The sequence below is a fragment of the Mustela nivalis genome (genome assembly GCF_964662115.1).
Source record: "Mustela nivalis genome assembly, chromosome: 2".
Lineage (NCBI taxonomy): Eukaryota > Metazoa > Chordata > Mammalia > Carnivora > Mustelidae > Mustela > Mustela nivalis.
This window is the reverse complement of record NC_139021.1, coordinates 11,343,327-11,366,877: the sequence shown is the minus strand read 5'-3', so window position 1 is coordinate 11,366,877 and position 23,551 is coordinate 11,343,327. Positions and strand designations below refer to the sequence as shown.

General features: G+C 41.4%; 1 protein-coding gene across 41 annotated transcripts in view; it reads right to left on the bottom strand.

Annotated features, from left to right (window-relative positions):
* Window positions 1–3,739: 3,739 nt before the first annotated feature.
* The window catches only part of CYRIB (CYFIP related Rac1 interactor B), a 144,194-nt gene continuing 124,382 nt past the window's right edge, over window positions 3,740–23,551 (bottom strand). For 38 of the 41 annotated variants that reach the window (XM_082719726.1, XM_082719728.1, XM_082719746.1 and 35 more), the window contains 7 exons: window positions 19,098–19,234; window positions 17,952–18,029; window positions 15,287–15,403; window positions 14,247–14,326; window positions 12,853–12,979; window positions 10,981–11,051; window positions 3,740–4,484 (listed from right to left, as the gene is read on the bottom strand). In XM_082719726.1, the coding sequence (XP_082575852.1) occupies window positions 4,421–4,484; window positions 10,981–11,051; window positions 12,853–12,979; window positions 14,247–14,326; window positions 15,287–15,403; window positions 17,952–18,029; window positions 19,098–19,234 (674 nt within the window). In that variant the 3' untranslated portion in view covers window positions 3,740–4,420. Of the gene's footprint in view, window positions 4,485–10,980; window positions 11,504–11,551; window positions 12,980–14,246; window positions 14,327–15,286; window positions 15,404–17,951; window positions 18,030–19,097; window positions 19,235–23,551 lie in introns of all 41 variants that reach the window. The other 3 variants (XR_014308612.1, XR_014308613.1, XM_082719744.1) reach the window with 2 other exon arrangements.

Genomic DNA, 23,551 nt, shown 5'->3' with positions numbered 1-23,551 from the left:
GTCATGGTAGACATAATAAAACTGACAGTGAGCACTTTTTAAAAAAATTAACATATAATGTATTATTTGTTTCAGGGGTACAGGTCTGTGATTCATCAGCCTTACTCAATTCACAACGCTCACCATTAGCACATGCCCTCCCCAATGTCCATCATCCAGCCACCCCATCCCTCTCACACCCCTCCCCTCTAGCAATCCTGAGATTAAGAGTTTTTTATGGTTTGTCTCCCTCTCTGGTTTCGTCTTCATTTTTCCCTCCCTTCCCCTATGATCCTCTATCTTGTTTCTCAAATTCTTCATCTCAGTGAGATCATGTGACAATTGTCTTCCTCTGATTGACTTATTTCGCTTAACACAATACCCTCTAGTTCTATCCATGTTGTTGCAAATGGCAAGATTTCATCTTTTTGATGGCTGCATAATATTCCACTGTGTCTGTGTGCATGCGCGCGCACACACACACACCTTCTTTGTCCATTTATCTGTTGACGGACATGTAGGCTCTTTCCATAGACTGGCTATTGTGGACATTGCTGCTATAAACATTGGGGTGCACATTTCAGGTCACTACATTTTTATCTTTAGGGTAAATACCCAGTAGTGCAATTGCTGGGTCATGGGATAGCTCTATTTTCAACTTTTTGAGGAAACTCCATAATGGTTTCCAGAGTGTCTGCACCAGCTTGCATTCCCACCAACAGTGGAGGGTTCCCCTTTGACAGTGAGCACTTTGATATGTACTGGGCATTACTGGCATTATCTGGGCATAATCATCAGGGCTGCTATAGAGGAGTAGGTATCCAAGTATTAATCATTTTGTAAGTGAGGACGTGCACTCACCCAAAGTCACACTGACTTAAACTGCAGTCCACCAGCTCCAGTCTGTTTTAACTCTTCACATTCCTACTGCCTTTTGCAGATAGTATATACAAGACATGCAGTAAACAACATGGAATCAAACATTAGAGATTTTGTTTCAATTCTCTCATTTACCAATGAGACAGAGTTCCAAAGAAATGATGTGGCTTGGGTTTCCTGACTCTTACTGCAGAGATCCTTCTATGCCATCTTCTGTGATCACCCTGTAGAGTTTGAAATATACTCTGTAAGGGAATATAAGAATTTATGAGCTGGAGTTTATTGCAATCTCAAATGGAACCAGAACGGCAATTTTAACTCAAAAGACCTAGATTCGAGCACCAATACTATCTTTAGGACGAGTCTAAACTGTTTGGAGCACTCTCAAAATAGTCCAGTGCTTTTTAATCCCAATCTGTAAGGGGGAAATAGCTGATTGAAATGTCTTACTTGCCCACATTGAAGGCTGTAGAAATAGGGCACTGGTGAAGAGTGCCCATCACGATGCAATGGGTACTTTGTATGGTGAGGGAAGACAGAAGAGTGCGCAAGCACTGGCCAGAGAGGGGTAGAAATACTGAGCAGAGCTGTGTTTTAGAGGAGAGAGGGGGTGAAAGGAGGCCCAGCTCTGAGTGATGAAGACCACCAAAGTGGAGCAGGGTCCCACCTCCCTCCAATACACCGGGCAGACCCTGCCCACTTGCCCTGGCCCTCATTTTTGGTGAGCCCATGGCCAGTTATCATCATCCTTTACTCTAGGACGAATATTAAATGAGATCACACTTGGTAGGTGGCAAGTTGCCGATTTGTTCTCTTTGGCCATCTGAATGGCAACTATTAGACCTGAAATTAAGTCTGTGGCAGCAGGGACAGCTCCTTTTATCTCCCTGAGCCCCGTACTTCCATCATACCCGGTTCTCGAATAAACCTGCTCTTGTAACTAGCGAAGGGGTCAGCAAACTCTTTCTGTAAAGGGCCAGATAGTAAATATTTTTGCCACTGAGGGCCATATGGCTTCTGTCACAAGAATTCCATTCTGCTGTTGTAGTGCAAAAATAGCCAAAAATAATATGTAAACAAGTGAGTGAGGCTGTGTTCCAATAAAATTTTATTTGTGGACACTGGAATTTGAATTTTGTATACTTCACACATGCTATGAAATAGTCTTTTGATTTTTCTCAACCTTTTACAAATGTAAAAGGTATTCTTAGTTCACAGGCTGTACAAAAATAGAGGAGGGGGGTGGACTGGCCCACAGACCAGCTTGCCAGCCCACAGACCAGCTTGCCAGCCCTCCGTCCAGAGTTAGATTCTTCTACTTCTCCCATATGTGGAGCGTGCGCTGTGCCGACCACACAGGCCACAGCAGTATTGCCTTTTCTCTTCCAGCTGCCTCATTATTTTTTACTTGTATTCACTCCGTTCGAGCATTCGCTTGGCTCCTATTCCAGTCGGGGCACTGTACAAAATCCTTGGGGCAGAGGGAAAATCAGACATGGCTCTTTTCTGAGTCTCACAGGGTCAGAAAAGGTACCCACAAACGTAGTCAGGTGTCAGAGGCGCTGGATGAGACACCTGTGTTAGATTCCCAGGGCTGCCATACCAAACTACCACAAATGGGGTAGAAGTGCGTCCTCTCACGGTCCTGGAGGCCAGAGGTGGCAGCAGGGTTGGTTCCTTCTGGAGACTCCCTCCTTCCAGAGGGAGAATGTATCCCATGACTCTTCCAGCTTTGGGCGATTGCCAGCCAGTCTTGGATCTGTGGCTCGTCCATGCGCTGCTCCTATCTGCCTCCATCTTCACATGGCCTTTTGCTGAGTCTGTTTCCCCTTCTTTTCTCTTACAAGGATTTGTCATTGGATTTAGGGCCTACTCTAATTCGGGATGGTCTCATCTCCAGATCCTTGATAATATCTGTAAATACCCTTATTCCAAATAAGGTTGTATTTTCAGGTTCCAGGTAGACATATCCTTTAGGGAGCCACAGTTGAATCCATTACAATACTCAGAAGACTGGGGTTAATGTTTTCCTGAAGGCTTCATGAAGAAGGTCTCAAAAAATGCAAGTTGCTGCTCATCAGACGGACATGAGTGGGGAAGGGAAGGGCAGGTTTGGGGACCAGCCAGAGTTAGGGAGGTGTGACATCACATGCAATTTGTAAGCTGCAGGCAGCTGAGCTGAAGACGAGCTGGGTATGCAGTGGGGGAGCGTGCGGTGAAGGCCAAGGAGGTCAGCAGGGAGTCCATGGCGGCGCTGTGGGCATCACGATCCAGCACTATTTAAGCCAAAAGGATTTGGTGGAAGCCTCTGGCACTCCTTCCACTTCACATGCACTGCCAGAGCGGAGACACTCAAGACCCCCATCACACCACCAGCACAACGGGACTAGACAACCTTTAAGCTGCATCTCACAATCAGGACATTTTGATCTCATGATTAAGGTTTTATGACCTTCAAATAACATACACACTGCTTTTCTACCAGTGGTGTCAAAGCCCCCCTTGCACACACGCTCCTCCCCATGGTGAGGGCTGCTCTTCCTGCCACCCTCCCTCTTCGCCTCCTGTGACTGCCCTCTCACTCCTGGGAGCTGTGAATCAGGCAAGTGCAGTTTTCCCCCTATTACTACAACCATACAAAAGTAAATCCAGAGTAAAAAGCAGATTAACAACAAGATCACTGGTCTTACTGCATTTGGCAAGATTTTAAAAGCAACTAAAACTACCTACATAGACAATAATGAAGAAAAAAACTAATAACAAAGAACCAGTTCTCCTCTACAAGAAGTGGTAATATTTGATGTTTGTATGCATTCTGCTAAAATAACACAGGGAAGGCTTTACAAGCTTAAAAACAAAACACCAGTAAACCAAGCCACACTTAGAAAAATGAAAGCTGATTTTTATTTTATCATCAACAGCCATTCTTTAAACATGAACATGCATACGTAATATTCTACGCACACATCACAGTTTTTAACGTTAGTTAATAAAGGTTAAACACACAACATACATCCTTACAAAAAAAGTCAAATGCAAACTTAAAACTTTAAACAAAAGTCTTACTAATTTAAAAAAAAGTTTGTGTTGGGTACCATTTGTACAACACAGTTAATTTAAACATTTTCATTTTGGCTGCACATGAAAAAAGCGGCAGTAGAAAATAAAGTCATTGAGGGTTTTTAAATAGCAGAATAGGCAGTTTTGCCATGCAGGAGAAGCAATATTAAATATTAGTTTTCAAAAAAAATCCACATTTAAAAATATTTAGTTCAAGTCACAGAATTTTTCTCAGTAGAGACCCCAATGCAATGCATAATTAGCTGCCTTAGATGGCCCGTTTGAAAGGACAATATCCCTTCAGAGTATAACTTTACTGATTTTGGCACAGAAAAGAAGTCTTAAGAACAAGAACATGATTAAAAAAGAGGGAAGAGGAACAGAGGCAAGAAATAAAAAGCAAGAGTACATGAGATAGTAATTGCAATCACTAAAAACTGTGCATTCCCAGTCACTGCAGAATACTGTCTTCCACCCACAGCAGGTGCGCACGCCACAGCTGCTACTGCAGCATGGACTTGATTTGCTTGGAGGTAGTCTCATCATTCAAATGTTTTGTTGTGTACCTACAAATAAAAACAGAAACAAAGACAAAAACAGCAATTTTAGGGAATTAAAAAAAAACAACATTATCTGCACTGGGTTCTAGAATTATCACAAGGTGAGCAAATAGATAAATCTTCTCTCACAATTGTGCCTTTAATTTTCAGCTTCAACTGGGTTCAGGTTCTGCCTCGCTTAGCCTCCCGACCAGCTTTTAGACAGAAGATCCAAGAGCTGTGTACTGAGTCACAACTACCTTGCTGAAGTGAGCTGGTTAAAGCCTAGGGAACACCTCCCACTCGGAGGAAAACAGTCTCCGCTCCATCACAGGGACTGACAAATCACTGGCCCAATCTAAGCCCCCACCTATTTTTGTATGGGCTGTGAATGAAGTGCCTTTTATAATTTTAAATGAATAGGGAACGAATCAAAAGAATATTTCACATTAACATGGAAATTATATGAAATGCGATTTTCAGTGTTTTTATAAAAAGTTTTTTTTTTAATTTTAATTATTTATTTTGACAGAGATCACAAGTAGGCAGAGAGGCAGGCAGAGAGAGAAGGGGAAGCAGGCTCCCCACTAAGCAGAGAGCCTGATGTGGGGCCCGATCCCAGGACCCTGAGACCATGACTGAGCCAAAGGCAGAGGCTTTAACCCACTGAGCCACCCAGGCGCCCCTTTTATAAAAAGTTTTAATGGAAGACAGCCATACTGATTTACTTCAATATTACCTACGGTTACCTTCTTGCTACAGTGGCAGAGTAGCTGTGACAGAAACCATGTGGCCCCAAACCCTAAAAAGTATGTTTACCCTCTAGACCTTTACCGAAAAATACGCCGAGCCCCACTCAAGTCCCAAACCATCACATCCCCAAATGTCTCAATATTCTGAGAGCCTTGTTTCCAGCTAGACATGTTTTGCTATAGGCAAGTAAACACAAAAATCATGAAGAGGGACCACTGGTTTATGAGAAGATTCACCACAGGAGCCCTTTAATAGCCCAAAGTCAGTGAGTAAGCCTGCTATGTGTCCGGCACTGTTCCAGGAGCTGACAATCTGGCAGAGCAGACAGACGGTAATACACTCATACCGGGGCAAAGGAGAAAATTACTAGATGGGGCCTTCCGGACCAGAAAAGCCCAGCTCACGAAGACACCGCAGGTCACAGTGAGAAGCAGGGAGGTTATTTTAAGTGCACATGAAAGCCAGTGGAGGCTATCAGGTAGGGCAGTGATAGGGGATTTCATTTAGGTTCTGAAAAGACTGCTCTGGCAGTTGAACTGTAGAGAACAGAGGAGCAGCACAGGGACCAACCAGGGGGCTGTTCCAGGGGCCTCAGTGAGGCGACCAACGCCTGGACGAGATGAGCAGCAACGGAAACAGGTGCTCAATGCCTGAATGTGGGACAATTCAGACAGAACTTAATCCTGGATCAGTTAATTTGGCTTATAAGAATTTCAAATTTAATCTTTAAGGAATAGATCATTTTAAAGCAAGTACACACAGATGGTCTTTGTGTCTTCAAGAAATTCTTGTTTCATTTCAAATCAATAAAAAATTGAAGAGAGGACCTGAACTCAAATCCTGGAGAGATAAGGGCACACATGTACTTATTAAGTACTTGACATATTCCCAACGTCTTACTTAGAAGGCTACTTCCAAATTGTTCACGCACTACTGAAGAGACACCAGAGCACCTGGCATGTGATAGATGCTCCATTAGTACTTGTGGAAAGAAGACAAGAAAGTAAGCAGCCAGGCTGGAAAAAACATCCCTAAAGAATATTTACATTAAGTGGCAAGTGATGTAGCCAAGACTAAAGCCTTCTGTTTTCTTTTCCAAGTGCAGATAAAGTATATTTAGCTGCACATAATCCTAATGATGTCAGCAAATAAAAAATGTTTAACATCCTCCCCTTTCTTTTTTTCCCCCCTTTCCTTTATGCACCTGAACAGGGGAGAGAGCCATGCAAGCGGCACACCGACATTTCACACAGAGTGGTTTAAGTACCACTACTCAGCCATGTTCTCAGACATCCCAGGAGCTGTGAGTGCTTTCCTCTTTACCAGACACAAGTTCTTGCTGCTTTTGCAGGATGTGATCATGCGCTTCCTGCAGTTCTGAGATCCTTCCCCTCAACGGGGCTGACTGGGAGGCAGGACTGTCACATCATCACATTCTTCTCAAGAAATGGCCAGGAATGGAGGCACCTGGGTGGCTCAGTCAGTTAAGCATCCAACTCTTGATTCCAGCTGAGGTCTTGACTTGGGGTTGTAAGATGGAGCCCCATGTCAGAGTCTGTGCTGGGTGCAGAGCCTGCTTGGAATTCTCCCCTCTCTTTGCCTCTCCCTCTTTAAACAAATAAATTAAAAAAACAAACATGGGGTGCCTGGGTGGCTCCGAAGGCTCTGCCTTCGGCTCAGGTCATGATCCCAGGGTCCTGGGATGGAGCCGCACATCGGGCTCTCTGCTCCGTGGGGGGCTTGCTTCCTCCTCTCTCTCTCTCTCTGCCTGCCTCTCTGCCTACTTGTGATCTCTGTCAAATAAATAAATAAAATCTTTAAAACAAACAAAGAAGCAAGGAAGGATGGAGGGAGGAAGGGAAGGGATGGAGGGAGGGAGGGAGAAAAAGAAGGAAAGAAAGAAAGCAAGAAGGGAGGAAAGCAAGCAAAGGGCAGGAGCGCCTCACACACACACACACATTCACACACACACGGGAAAATCCCGTTTGGACCCATACGGCATTGCCGCACTTCAAGCGTAACAACAAAGTTCCTTTTTGAGAGCGTATGACTTTCCTACCAAAGAAAATCAACTATTATTTAACTTTACTCTGAAATTTAGTAAAGAACGGAGTTATCTAGCACCGAATCTTAACTCCCAGCTCTAGCTTGCTCTCTCATGATGACAACACTTGGTTCCATTTTTCTATCTATAAAATGCAGGCATGACTTGCTGCTTTTCTGTAACCACATACTGTAAGTTGGAGGCACTATATATAATGATAGAGAAGCATTTAAAATAAACAGCATATATATGTGCATGCAATTAAAATTTTAAAATTTTTAGCTATTGGGGTGCCTGGGTGTGCCTCTGCCTTCAGCTCAGGTCATATTCCCAGGGTCCTGGGCTGGAGCCCCACATCAGGTGCTCTACTCAGCTGGAAGCCTGCTGCTCCGCCTGCTTGTGCTCTATCTGCCTCTCTGTCAGAGAGATCAGTAAAATCTTAAAAAATAAAAATAAAAAAATTTTTAGTTATTAACTGCTGGCTCTGAGGAAGTTGATGGAGTGAACATCTCTAGTAAAGCAGCTACTCAGAAAGTAATTCCACAAAACTATCTCCCATTCTCTAGAGGTCAAAGTAACAATTAACAATTGCACAGCACTTTTGGGATTACAAAGTGCTTTTCAAATAGTATCTCCTTTGCTCTTAAAGTGAAGCACATTAGGGGCTGTGGTAATTAGTGTGAGCAGTATTTCTCAAAGTGCCACCATGACATCAGCGAGGGTGTTTACTTATAAAATGAGGTTCCTGAGCCCCACCCCAGACCTGAGAGAGACCCTCTGGGGGATGGTGACCCAGGGGTCTGCATTTTCCCCTCCTTCCTAGTTATTCCAAAGCACTCCAGGGTTTGGTCACATAGAAAACCTAAGGCTCAATGCTACAGCATCAAGCATACAGGATTTTAAGAACAAAAACCTGAATGTGGAAAGACTCCGACACTTATTAGCTATATGATCTGTGAGTCTCTCAAGAGCACAAGGTAACTAGTTGTACAGTTGTACGATGGAGACATCCCCAAGCACCTCATATCCACCATCTTCCTGTGGTGTGGATTAAATAAAGTCATGAGTATGAAACGGTATGAAACGACATATGAACATACAGTAATATAAAAATGTTACTAATTATAACCACTACTATAAAGCATCATGTGCACCAATGAACCTTACACAACTTCCCAGGTGAAAAAGAATCAGACATGTAACACGTTCACTATGTAGAAAAACAGTTCAAGAGTTATCTCTGCGATAAAACCTTCATCTTCTACTTTCCATTAGATATGCGAAACAAAAACTGAAAACTGTTAAGTGGCCCTTGCCTCAATGGGGCTTTTCTTCCCTTTTCCTCAAACACAGACTCCTACCTCTCACTTAGCCCTCATGCCTGGTGCTGCCCTAATGCTAGAATAGAAAAGACCCAACTACCTTTAAATTCTGAAAAACAAAAGCAAACTCTGAGGTTTTTTTTTTTTTTTTAAAGATTTTATTTATTCATTTGACAGAGATCACAAGTAGGCAGAGAGGCAGGCAGAGAGAGAGAGAGGAGGAAGCAGGCTCCCTGCTGAGCAGAGAGCCCGATGCAAGGCTCCATCCCAGGACCCTGGGATCATGACCTGAGAGCCAAAGGCTTTAACCCACTGAGCCACCCATGTGTCCAAACTCTGAGTTTTTAATGTGCGGAGCACTGCCCCTTCAAGGTAAAGAAATGGAACACCAGGCCTGGGGCTCCTGGGTGACTCAGTCAATTAAATGACTGCCTTTGGCTCAGGTCATGATCTCAGGGTCCTAGGATTGAGCCCCACATAGGGCTCCCTGCTCAGTGTGGAATCCGCTTCTCCCTCTCCTCTGCCGCTCCCTCTGCTTTTGCTCTCTCTGTTAAGTATAAAAATCTCAAGGAAGGAAGGCAGGAAGGAAGGAGTGAGGGGGGAGGGAAGGAAAACGGGCAAAGAAGCAATACCAGGTCCTCCTAGACTTTGATTCCCTCTTCCTTTTCAAAGCAGGTTTCCTGTCACTGACTGGCTTCACAGAGTCTCACCAGTAAGAAAAAAAGGGTCTTGGTAGACAAACCGGGCTGACTGGGTCCCAGGGTGTCTTCAGAAAGGAATCAAGTAGTAAAGATTCACAATACCACAAATATGGATAAAACCAATGAGGTTTATGTTGTAAAAACCTCCAGAGTAAAAAATTCCCAGAAGTTGCGGTTTCTGTAGGCTTATGGTTGAAATAATTTGACATTATGAGGCTTTTTATTGTTATATTATGATCCCGACTCTTTCTGATCTTTGTGTAGAAACGACCTCCTTTGCTCAGGTAGTCACTGCTCACAGAATACTTTTCATAATCCTAATAAAATCATTTACTGGTTCCATTCAGCTGAAATGATACAGCACAGAATTCTGCTTTATGATGCACCAAGTGTGACTAAGCATTCAAGAGGAGTAACAACCTGTTTTGCTCATTAAACATGAGAAATTTAATACTGAGCTGGACATTATTTTTGGTTATCACGTGAACTACAGTGCACTACAGTAAAAAGCAAAGAGAGCCCATGACCTCAAAAAGTCTCTTTATAAATATTTCTGTGCTCATGCAATTTTGTGTTTAAACACAAAATAATTTGAGCAATGAGCAAATTATCTTTTATGTTAGGGAAATTAAATTGCAAATTAAATCTCTGTAGTTAAGATGTTATAGTATGCTGAGATTTGCATTTAAAAATACAGCAGCATTCAAGAGATGCCTGGCTGGCTCAGTCCATAGAACTTGTGACTCTTGATCTCAGGGTCATGAATTCAAGCCCCATGCTGGGCCTAGAACTTACTTTAAAAAAAATGGAAAGAAAAAATCCTCTTAAAAAAAAAAATTATAGCATTCTTAGGAGTTACAGTAACAACATCAAGTAGGTTTAAGCTGAGAAAAGACAGCAAATAACTGTTTTTTCATTATAAGAAATATTGTAAGAAATATACAAAATAAATAAAGGTATCTGTGAAATTAGAAATGTAATGATATTAAGGGAAAAGAGCTAGTTTTTGCAGAAGAGTTTTTATGGCATTTGTAAAAAGTAAATATCACAGACCTATGACTATCTATAAAGTGTAAAGAAAAAGTTTTGCAAGACTATATACCAAAATTAAGAGCAGTTTGTTTCAAAATAGTGAGATTATGTGATTTCCTTATTTTGCTTTAAATCTTCCTGTTTGCTGAATTTAATTTTATAATTAGCATGTTGCACATTCATTAAGAAAAAATAAACATCCTAAGCCATCAAAAAATGAAAGCCAAAATCTTTGGCAAAGAAATAAAACTGCTGGGGCGCCTGGGTGGCTCAGTGGGTTAAGCCCCTGCCTTCGGCTCGGGTCATGATTTCAGGGTCCTGAGATCGAGCCCCGCATCGGGCTCTCTGCTCAGCAGCGAGCCTGCTTCCTCTTCTCTGCCTGCCTCTCTGCCTACTTGTGATCTCTGTCTGTCAAATAAATAAATAAAATTTAAAAAAAAAAATAAAATTGCTATTTTCAGGTGAACGCCCCCCCCCACCACGCACACTCTCTTTATTATAAAAATATTGTAACCAACAGTTGAAACCAAGAGTGACAATAAGCAAATGAGATCTTCCCATTTCTAACATGAACATATAAATTCATATTCTTTGTACTACTGGCATTTTTAAGTATTTCCTTATAGATAGTTTTTCTATACATATTCACATGTATATATATATATACACACCTGAGAGCATTTAGAAGACCTTCTACACTATTGGGAGGTTGGTCCTTAAGAACTTTGATACAACCTTTCATCTAAGAAGAAAAGGAAACAGAAAAGGTAAAAATGTTTTTCTCATACAACAGTCATTATCTCAAAACAGTAGTACTTAAATCAGTACCACAACTATGGAACTCATGAGAAATTACATTCTAGAAATGTCAAAATCATTATTCTTAAAAGAAGGGGGAAAAAATCAACCCAACTGTTATTTTGTTTCTTTGTCAAGCAAAACTTTTAAAGAACTGAATCTGGTCAAATGAAAGCACTACACACACGAATGAGAGAACAAAGGGTTGGCTAAGGGACGACTTCCCAGAAAAGGTGTGGAGAAGCTTTTAAGAAAACAGACTGAACACGTAGCCAAGGAAGAGAGGAGCCTTTCCAGGTAGACAAACACCTTGACAAAAATAATACATCTTATCACACACTGAGAACAGAATTTTGCAAGGCTGAAATGACTAGCATAGGGGAGTTTACAGAGGGCCTCACAAATCGCTTCTCGGCCTTTTGGCTAAGATCAAGTGTAGAGGGCCTCACAAGCCAAGGAAGACTCAACTGTAACTAATGGGGTAGGGACTTGTGATTGGCTCTAAAAAGGGAACAACTCAGTAAAGATGGTATGTAAGGCACATGAGCCTGATGATTTTGAAAACACGGAATGTAGCAGAAACAGCACAGGCTTGGAGTGCCTGGGTGGTTCAGTCAGTTAAGTGTCCTCGTCCTGATTCTGGCTCAGGTCATGGTCCCGTGATCCTAGGATCAAGCCCTGCCCTGGGCTCTGCGATCAGCGTGGAGTCCCCTTGAGATTCTCTCTCTCCCTCTACTCTTCCCTCAACTAAAGTGCCATGCTCTGTCTCAATAAATAAAATAGAATGAATGAAAAGGGAAGGAAAGGGAAAAGGTAAGGAAAGGAAAGAAAAAACAAAAAACAGGAGAAAAGAGAAGAGAACAAAAGGTGAGCACAGGCTTTGCAAGCCATGGAGATGTAGGTTCAAAATCCCACTCCACAATTCACTAGAGATTATATTATGTAATTTCCCTGAATTTTAGATTCTCTATTAGTACAGAGGAAATAACATCTACATCCTGGGAATATTTTCCGAGGTAAGAGGGAAACTAGCATAAAATTCCTGAGACACAGTAATAATCACTCAATAAATGTTAATTCATATCTCTTCACAGAGGATGGACATGAATAAGAGGTAGAGAGGCTGGTGGGCAATCAGTAATCTAGACACGAAATTCCGAGAGCCTGAGCTAGCTAAGAAAGGAAAACTGGAAGACAAATACTGGTTATAATTCTGATGAACTAGATGTGACAGGGTTAGCGCGAGAAATTACGAAACAGAGAAATCAGAAACCTGCTGTATTCCTAATATGAACTTCTGTAGAGACAAGCCAAGTAGGAACCCAGACTAGAGCCACAAATTATTATGATTAGGAGGGAGGAGAAATTCTGTATTATATGGTCTTTTTTCATTGGGAGAACATCTACTGAATTTCTATACACATTTGGAAATAAGTCTTTTGTTTGAAATGGCTTTTGGTCCAAGAATGAAAGTAAACTTCTCATGTCTAAGTATTTATTTATATTGCCAAATATGCAGGACGGCTGAGGAGTAAGAGGGACAAGGAGGCATGCTAAAAGACTGCGGCTGTTGTACGCGGCTATTAAAAACCCAGCACAAAACAAGAGGGAAGAGAAACCCACTATTATCAGAAACTGTAAAACTGAGGACTGTGACAGGGTGCAACCTGTAGCTCTTTTAAATAAATGCCTATGAATTCCACTTCCAGAAATGGTTTGAAATTAAATAAAACAATATAACTTACATCAATCTTTGAAGTTTTGGCAAATGCTCCCACTGGATGTACATGGTCATAGAGTATTATGACACCCACCATTACCCTCAAGCAGAATGACACCGTTTCTTCATTTGTAAATCTGCTTCTGTATTCCCTGGAGGGTAGAAAAGATATGGAGGGATGAGGCACATCACTATTTAATGAACTGATCCAACATTCAGTTGACCCTGAAGGATGTATCCTGTTGATCTCTAAAAGGAACGCTAACGTATGCCCCCCTTTCTCCAGGGTGAGATTCCCAGAGAACTGAGGTGGGTGCAGCAGGTATCACGTATTCTCATCTTTGTATGAACCCTCCTTGGTGTTATCACCCCTTCTGCTTGGCAGAGATGAGGCAAATTTAGGGAAATCTAAAGTAGCCCCACAGTAATGTTTTCAGGATAGGTGCTTTATAAAGGTTGTTCTCGCCAATATGATGAAAAAAGCCACTAGCTTAATTGAGCAATATGCTTGCTATTTAGAAGCTAACTTAATCTAAGTATTTACATTATTATATCACTGGATTCTAATTTCACTAAAATTCACTCTTATTCTTCTCTCAATTGGGAAAAAGGGAAACAGAACTTTCATCTATCTATAAAGCAGCATGACATAGCAGAAGGCGTCCAGAACCAGGATGGGGCCATCCAGGCATGTGTGGCAGACCAGCCAGTGTGCATTCAAGTCCCTTCATTTCCCAGGACCTTGCTCCCCTAAAGAACAATGATAACGATGAATAGTTGCCCTCCTACTTCATAAAGTTTTCCAGTAAGATGATGTGTATACTACTGCTTTGGAAAATGAAAAGCTCCACAAAAACGAAAAGTCATCTAATAAGACCATTTGTTGTTTCGGAATCCAGGAGGGATTCTTTCTTCCGCTGCAACAAAATCCAGCCAGACAACACTATGGTATACACGATCAATGGCTTGAAAGTGAAGGGAAACCCAGCAGAGAATTCAGATTAGTGTTGGAAAAATAAATAAAGACTGAACTAATACTGAGAGAGGGGTTAAGTGGAAGAGTAACTCTAGACCTCTAGCAAAAAGACAAGGTTCTTAATGAAAAGGAGAGAACGCTGATGAGAAGCATAACCAAAACACCAAAGCTCTTCCCCTATCTCCAATAAGAGCACCACAAAATTCCCCATTACGAAGAGTCAAGTAAGCGAGTCTGACTAGCCTTAGGCCTTAGGCACCTGAAAATCCACTGTACTTTCTAGTTAACCAGTTACATTAAGCTCCAAATTATTTTAATATTGTTCACATATTAACTTTGGATACTTGATAACGTATTTTCCGCCTTCTAAATAAGACCTGTTCGTATCTAGACAACCGTTTCAAGAGGATTGTTAAAGTGAAAAAGAATCAGCTAATACTCACGGTGTTTCGAGCATGACTCTGCATACACTAGCCATGGTGCTTAGACAATCTGTGGTATTTTCTATTGGTAAATTTTTATTCTGTAAAAGTGTATGGAGGAAAAAAGTGAAAGTGATAGTTATTACTTAAGCATAATTTAAAACTTAGCATAATGTGAAAAACTGACAACTTTAAATGTTCGTTTCTACTCCTAATTTTGTTTTTTAAAAAAAAGGGGGGGGGGACTAGAGTCTAGATACTATTCCAAGCTCTAGGGAAATGGCTATGAGCCAGAGAACCAAAACCCTGCTCTCCTGAGAGTCACTTACATTGCCGCTGAGTGGGAACAATCATTACATGCAGACAGGCCCTTACAGGTCATGAGGTATAGGGATTTTATCCCAAGGATACTGAGAAGTCACTGGAAGTATTTTATACAGAGGAAGAAGGGCTTCTTAAAGGGCTTTTTAAATGTTTGAAACATTCTAAACAGAGGAAGAAGTGGTTTTTAAAAAGAAGATTTTTTTGGCGGCTCTTTTGGAGAAAGGACTACAGCGGGGCAAGAGCAGAAGAAGTAGGACCAGGGGGAACACGAATGCTGTAATCCAGGTCCGAGGTGAGAGGGCCGATCTGGAGAGGGAGAGCAAGAAAGGGGCTAAGTTTTCAGACTCATGGTCTATTTTAGAGGGAGAGTCAATAACACTGTCTCACAGAGGAGATAAAAGAGGTGAGATAAAGAAAGGAATTCAGGATTATAACCTGTAAGTTACTTCCCTTTATAGTGGTACTATTAATTAAGACAGAAAAGACTGGAGAAAGGGCAGGGTCAGGAGGTAACACCCAACACTTTGTTTGGCCATGACACCACTGAGGTGTTGACTATACATCCAAAGGGAAGCTGCTCATAGGCAGGTAGATGCGTGCATGTGGGCCCTGGGGAAGGGACAGGACTCAGTGCTTACGCACTCAGAGCTGGCAATGTCACAGGGCCTGCGGAGGTCACCGTGGCTGCAGACAGGAAGAATAACACGAAGATAATCAACCATCCAGGCAACGCTTACCTCTGATACAAATTTTGTCGTGGCATCACTTAAGGTTTTCAGCATTGGGGTTGCCTCAGCATAAAACAAAGACATTCGATTTGCCAATTCATTATTTACTTCATTTTCTCCTTCTGCCTATGTAGAAAGTAAGAGCGTGTGATATCAGTTCACAAATTATTAAATATGATAACATCTATAAAAGAAGAGCCTAGGGCGCCTGGGTGGCTCAGTGGGTTAAGCCGCTGCCTTCGGCTCAGGTCATGATCTCAGGGTCCTGAGATCGAGTCCCGCGTCGGGCTCTCTGCTCAGCAGGGAGCCTGCTTCCCTCTCTCTCTCTGCCTGCCTCTCCATCTACTTGTGATTTCTCTCTGTCAAATAAATAAATAAAATCTTAAAAAAAAAAAAAAAAAGAGCCTAGGCAGAGTGCCTGTTTCGCTAATGCTTGTTATTCTATTAAGTACCCTTCAATTATATTTCAGATCCTCATGTGCAAATAATACTTAAATATTCTTTAAAACAGGTTAAAAATGATATTAAGCAATTTTTCAGAAAGATTAACATCTTTTAAAATATTGTAAATAATATTAAGCTGTTGAGTAAAACCTGGATGGGCTGCCTACTATAACAAGGCATTATTCTTAATGCTATGGAAGACAGGAAGATGAGGAAGACGCTGCCCCAGCCTCTGTTTTAGGATCACACAGGTACCCACAAAACACTAAGAAGTGATGACCAAAAAAAAGAGGTGAGAGGAAGACTACATTAGACTGGAAGAAACTGAGACAGACAGACTCTGAAGACAGCCTTTGCAGATGGGCAGGTAGGCACAGCATTCCAAAAAGTCAGGGAAGAAGAGCATGTTTTCAAGTGGCTTAGAGTAATCCAGTGTGTTCAGTGTACAAGGGGCCACGGCCAGCGGACAGTAAGGTTGGGAAGGAAGGCTGGGGTCAGACTGCAGAGTGTCTTAAGAGCTAGCTTAAATTCGCATTTTTCTTCTGCATGTAATGGGGGGCCCCTGGACATGTTATTAGAAAGGAACAACAACTAGGTCAATTTTCTTTTTCTTTCTTTCTTTTTTTTTTTTTTTTAAAGATTTTATTCATTTATTTGACAGAGAGAGAAATCACAAGTAGGCAGAGGCAAGCACGACAGGGAGGGGCGGCGGGGGGGGGGAGGGTTGGTGGAAGCAGACCTCCCGCTGAGCAGGGAGCCCAATGCGGGGCTCAATCCCAGGACCCTGAGATTATGACCTGGGCTGAAGGCAGGTGCCAACCACCGAGGCACCCCTAAAGCAAACTGACTAATGGTGGCGGGCGGAGTGTGCCAAAGGGACCATAGGTCAAAAAATGAGTTCTACAGAATGCCTCCCAACAAGAATGAGAATGAGGCTCTCAACTGGAACAGAAAAACAAAGATGAAAACGGGGGTGGGGAAGAGATGTGAAAGATATTTTACTTGGCAACAGTTGGATGTACCTGTAATTACGGAGGATGAAAGACAGGGCAAAGATGATTTTATGGTGTCTGGCCTTGAGAGGTAGCAGGACAGCTATAACAGGAGGACTGACTGGGTGTTACGTGTTTTGATTTGATTTGATTCGATTTGACATGGTGGATATGAAAAAGACAAATGATAAGTCAACATCACAGCAGAAACTGGTCTATGCAAAACCAAACTGATGTAAAATAACAGATGCTTCATGGAAGAGAAATCCTTTTCCTACCAAGGCCCATCTTACAATAGACACTTCAGGAAATACTGACTCAATGAAAAAAGAAAAAGAAAAAAAAAAGAATGGTCACTCCTTTGGCACTTTCTTCTTTTTATTTTTCCTTTGGCACTTTCTTTAACCTCTTACGCCACTTACCACTCCTTACACACTTATGTAATCTTTAGTATTAAACTATCCAGTTGAGGCTACAAGGCTGACCCTAGAAATTTCCCCATTTTTCACACCAATTAGCACAATGTAGGTTCCTCAAAATCCCTAAAGAAATAGAGAACAATTTCTTTCTATTTAAGGTTTTACTTACGGTATTTGACTCCCTGGAGGTAGAAAAGGGTAAAGACAAGGAGAAATCAAGGCAAATCAAGCCCAAGTAAAGCAGAAGAGCATTTATGTAACCAAGGAACAGGCACAGGAGTGCTCACGGTCCATGAGCTTGCTCTCCCCTCTTGCCAACATCAGTATCCTCCCATTCCAGTCAAATTCTCTCCAGGATTCTTCCATTCTAAGACTGTGGAGTCAAAAAACTCACAACCACGATTTCACAAAGTTTTTGTGCAATTTAAATGAGAATCCACATGAGGCACCTGACTGGCTTGGTCAGGGGCTCTTGATCTTGGGGTTGTGAGTTCGAGCCCCATGTGAAGTGTAAAGATTACTTAAAAATAAAATCTTTTCTAAAAAATCAAAAAATAAATAAAATGAGACTACACAGAGAATTTTTAAGTATCAATGTTGTATGAACAGACAGCAACTGTACTGAAGGAAGGAGTCATGGCGATTGAAGGGACTCAGTGGAAGGGCAGTCGGGGGCATCCTGCCCTTTCCTCCCACAGCGACAGCCCGTAGTGAGTTACCGACTTTATCATCAGCTTGAACTTCATCTGAATGGACGAGCACATGAACAAGCAAACTAACGGCTATCATTACTATACCCAATTCAAAGCATTGACTTACTGGGACGTTATTAATCCTCATACGACTCAATGTTCTTCTGTAATAGCTGAAATCGTTCTGTATGGCGGGATTTGTCATCTAAAGAAGACATTCACGAAAGAAAAACGTATTATGCACACTAAATGACAGTGTAAAAATTAAGTGAAAAATCTCCTAAATACAGCTTTAACGAGTTAAGTGACAACTCCCTAATTTAAGAACTAAAACTGGCATAACCCAAGATAGCTTTTTGTACCTAAATCACATAACATTGTACTTAGTCCTTCTGAATATAAACCATGTAAACTGTTTTATAGTCATGATCCATATACTTCCCTTCTTTTCAGTAATTTTAGGTAACATATGAAATAAACGGTTGTTTCCCAAAAACCAGTATTATCAAATAAAAGAAAGAAGAAGAAATATGTAAGCACTTAGTTTTGAATTAATACAATAAAAAGTATGTATGTCTTGGTACGTCTATATGGTCAACAGTGCAATCCTCAGACTAAAATTTTATATACAAATTCTTTGTGCTCAAAGTATTAATAAAAGAGAATCGCTTCCTATTTTGTAAAATAAATAAAAGGCTGTAATTAGGAATCCACCTCTACCACCTATCAGATAAGGTCCTCGAGGTCTTGGAAAGTTGGAAGGACCCACCTCACACCTGGTTACTGTGACAGAGTCTCAAGTGGATCAGGTCTCCTCACATGAGAGTTACTACCTATTTCTTTACACTCAGTCCTTCCAACAATGTGGGGGCGGGGAGAGTGTGCAGGGAAATAGGAAGACAACATAAAGAGATGAGGAAGAAGACAGGCAGGCAGGCACAAGGAAGAAAGGAAATCTCTTAACATCTTTATATAAAGGGATGCTGAAAATTAGGGATGAGTAGAGAAGAAAAAATAGTATTAGAAAAGGTGAATATTGCTCCAGAGATATTTTTAAAATGAAGTTAAATGAAGACAAACTATTGGGTAATTTGCTATTTGCTACACGTATAATACATCAAAAGATTTGCCCTTTTAAATGTAGTTTTCCATGTTTTGCGATGAACCAACAGACACCACGTAAACACACTGTGAAGGTCTCCAGGCATTTCCTACTGTGCTCACTGAGAGGCTCACGACATCCATGCACCTCGGGGCCAGTAGGGAGGCCTACCTTGAGCTCGTCGAACCGGAGTGTGAAATGAAGAATCTCTGCGAACTGTTTGGCAAGAGCCTGCTCTCGCTCTAGATGCTGCGTGGGAGAGTACGGGGTACTTGTCAAGGCTCCCAGAAGACCTCTTAGTGCTGCTTCTACAGAAAGGAAGATTAAAATCTTGGGCTGTAGCTCCCTGATTTTTATTTAAAAATGAGCAATTTATAAATGTTATGATTTTAATTCCCATAAAAATAAGGTCTCTTCAAAAGCCAGATCATCTAAATATAATCACTGAAATGGAACAGTGTTAAACAGAATAAAAACCTTGAAGGAACCAATTCAGCTTTAAAATTTCATAAACCCAAATTCAAAATAACACAGAATGCAAATCTAATGAATTTAACACCAGGATCAAACAGCAAATGTTCTGTTTTCATCATTCTACGTAGTGTTGGTTTTTATGAACTGGTAAAGGGTTACCCTACAGCTGAGTAACTTTCAGTGGCATCATGTCCACACAGTCAAATCTCCACATGGCTGGGAATCAATCAGCAACTGTTCGTACTTTGAATATGTTGCTTATTTATAAACACAAATTGCTTTCTTTCAGATACTAAGGGAAATGAAGTTTTTGATTTAATAATTAGCTTCCTATCTTAGAGCTTGGCATCTTAGAATCACAATATAAATATCCTGATTCATTATGTAAGTAAAACGGTCCCTTCGAAATAAATGCTTTTTGGAACTAATATATACTGTGTTTAAAAATAGATATATTTCACTTCAAAAAAAAAAAAAAATCAAAGAAATCAAACTAATTCATTCATAGATTCCAGAATCAGAAAGAAATGCCAGACTCTTTCAGAGAAAACAGGAACTTACGGTAGTAGATGGTGATCCAACATTAATGAAAAACTGTCAGATTACTAATATTTATTAATAATAAATTTATCAGATCATCAACCCTTAACTTAAAAAAATACCAGCTCTACTATTTATGAAGACCCTAATAAGAACTAACATCTCTACTACGCATATGACTTGGTCTCCTATTAAACTTTCACCGTCAACTAGGACATGAGCATTACGATGGGTACATACTGAGTTTCAAAGATTTAGACTCCCAAGGGTATAGCTAGTAAATGCCAGATGTTTCTGACTCGACAGCCTTATTCTTTCTACCACAGTACATAACTGACTGTCTCTCAAATAAAGCAACACTCTACCCAGCCTTCTGTAACCTTCTAAAACGTGCATCTATGGATTACTACACAGGAGGTACTTCTTGTATGACTAATATGTGCTGGTACTAAGCTAGATACTACAGAGACATTATTTGTCACCTACACAATAACTCCAAACAATAGTTCTTATCTTTTTTTTTATAGCAAGTCAGAAAAAGTCCTGTCAACCGTGTGCCAGGCACTAGGGGAACAGAGATGAAAGCAGACATGCTCCTTATGCCCACACGGAGCGTGACTACACAGAGAAGAAAGACAAATTATTATCGTTGTGATGTGTGTTAAGAAGTACATGATACAATGACAAAATATAAAAATAGAACCTCACCTAGTTTAAGGCTCAGGAAAAGACCTCTCTGAGTAAGTGACATTTGGGCTGAGACTGAGGTGTGCATTAAAGATGAAAAAGAGGCAGGGAGCCTGCTTCTCCCTCTGCCTCTGTCTGCCTGTGCTTGCTCTCGCTTCTCTCTCTATGACAAATAAATAAAATAAAAAATCTTTAAAAAAAAAAAAAAAAAGTGGGATGCCTGGGTGGCTCAGTTGGTTAAGCGGCTGCCTTCGGCTCAGGTCATGATCCCAGCGTCCTGGGATCGAGTCCCACGTCGGGCTCCTTGCTTGGCAGGGAGCCTGCTTCTCCCTCTGCCTCTGTCTGCCTGTGCTTGCTCTCGCTTCTCTCTCTATGACAAATAAATAAAATTAAAAAAATCTTTAAAGATGAAAAAGAGTTTGCAGGCAGGGCAGTGAGCCCGATCCTGAGCTGAGAAGAGCAGGACACAGCAGAGGAATGGCAAGAAGACCAATACATGTAGAAAAGAGAGCACAAGGAGGAGAGTAACCTAAGACCAGAACAATACGTGTGTAATTTATGTGCCATAGTAAGTATTCTGGTCTTGTCATCCTAATGTCCCTGGAGAAACTACTTGAGCAGGGTGGTGCTATCATCAGATTAACATTTATAAAAACTCCATGTCATCTGCTGTGTGTAGAATGGGTTGCAGAAGTACAGATGGTTTACAGAAGTGCAAGAGTGGATGTGAAGGTCAACTAAAAGGAAAAACACATTTTAGGTATTTTAAAAAATGGCTTACTCATCTCTTGAGATTCATTCTGTCTGTCAGTATTAATGTAAGTGGAAAGCAAAGTTTGAGAGAGATGAGAATAGTAAAAAACCGTTAAACACACACACACGCACACCAATACTGTTACAGGCTGTTAAAGAAAAAAGAAATTTGCATTTCCTAGACTTTATCAAGTCTCAGGGTAAAATTAACATTCAAGGTGCTCTGCCACTTTGGGAGATGGCCCCCCCACCCCCAAAGAGTGCAGTCCAGTCACTAGGCTGAGCTGGGCTGGACAATAACCATGTTGGAGAACTTCTGTCCCTGAATGGCTGAAGCACTCAAGGGCAAATCTGCGAAAAAAGGGCATCTCAAGACAATGGCACTGCATATCTGCCTCTGGGACACCTAGACCAGCCTCTCATTTTGAGAGCCTCTGTGGATACAAAACAATCCTACTAGTCTTTAATGCCCTGTGTCAAGAAAGGAATCAGAGACAGAAGATCCCAGAAGACGGCTCAGGTCTCTGGCTGAGTTGTAAAGAAACGGATGTCAAGGAGACGGTGATGTAGGGATTGGTCTTCTGGATGGAGCTCCTAAAACAAAATCACGTGAACAGGATTCTTAGGAAAGGTGACAAGAAGAAATTAACAAGTTACTAAGTTCTAGAAGAAATTAGCTGGTAGATCAGTGCACAACGTTACAAGGAAGAGACTAACTGGGAAAAATAATAAAAACAGATTAGTCCACAAGTAGAACAATAATGGGAAATGACTGGATGCCTAGGAAGAGGAGGCCCCTGTCCAAAGTTCTCCTTTAGAGACAAGCATTTATTCTCACCACTGCCATCCACATCTAAATCAAAGACTTATATCAGAACTTAAATCCTCAGAAGAGAACACAAAAGATGTGGATGGTGGGTGACTTAACATAGCCAAGAAACATGACCACACTCATTGTGGGCAATCTAGCCCAGAGAAAGCGAGCCAACATGTTGGAGAGACCTACCCATTATGATCTCAGGGGATGGTCCCTATTAATAAGCCCCTGAAACAGGAAGATGACTGAGGAAAGACAAAGGAGTCTGTTTATTGTCTGATCATACAACCTTCACTGAGTTGCCTCAACTAGGAAGGCCTCAGACTAAAATAAGCAGGTACAGAATATTCCCCAGGCCGGCAATATTAATCTTATAGCCTAAGGTCAGTGTATCTTCCCAATTAGTCGAGTGATCCCTTCCCCCTCTCTCTAGAAGGATGCAAACTGGCAAGGGATCAGGGTCCCTCTTCTGGAATACACACCACAGTGTATCTGCAGTGCTGAGGCCAAGCACCCTCTCCTTGGGATAGCACGATTCTGAAGGATCATGTGGCTCTTAACAGGTGGTGCTTTGTGGGCTATTTGTAATGTTTATCCTCACCGGTGGCTCAAGCAGGAACAAAAGAGACAAAAGGTTTAGTGGATATAAACCAGATGGCCTACCAGACTTGAAGTCCAGATAGGGTACTGTAAATCAGAGAATTTAAGTCATGTGGTCAAGACCACACAACTAATACATGGCAAACACCAGATTTCTAATAGGAAGCTATGCCTCCAAAGCCTAAAATCTGTATTACTGCTCCTCCTAAATACCTAATACATATCTGATACATCAAATGTGTGTATTCATTTTTTTAAAAAAAGATTTTATTTATTTATTTGACAGAGAGAGAGATCACAAGCAGAGGGAGAAGCAGACTTCCCATTGAGCAGGGAGCCTGATGTGGGGCTCCATCCCAAGGACCCTGGGATTATGACCTGAACCCAAGGCAGACCCTTAACGACTGAGCCACCCAGGAACCCCCAGATGTGTGTACTCATTAGTTCACCCTCACTCACTCAAGAAACAGTGAGCTCCTATCATATGTAAACAAGGTATGTTACTGTCCACAAAGAACCTGGAAACATTATTAACCAGGTTACTGGGGAAGAGATGAGGAGTAAACTGTCCTATATTAAATTTGTACTTTCCTTATAACTTTACAGAAGTCCTTAGAGTAATCAAAGTTCCAGGCTCCCACATGACGGTATGAAAAACGATAGCTTCTTGCTATTACCTATGTTATAATATACTCTGGTGAAATGGAACAGAGACCAATAGCCTGATTTAATTCCGATAGTTAAAACATGAGAA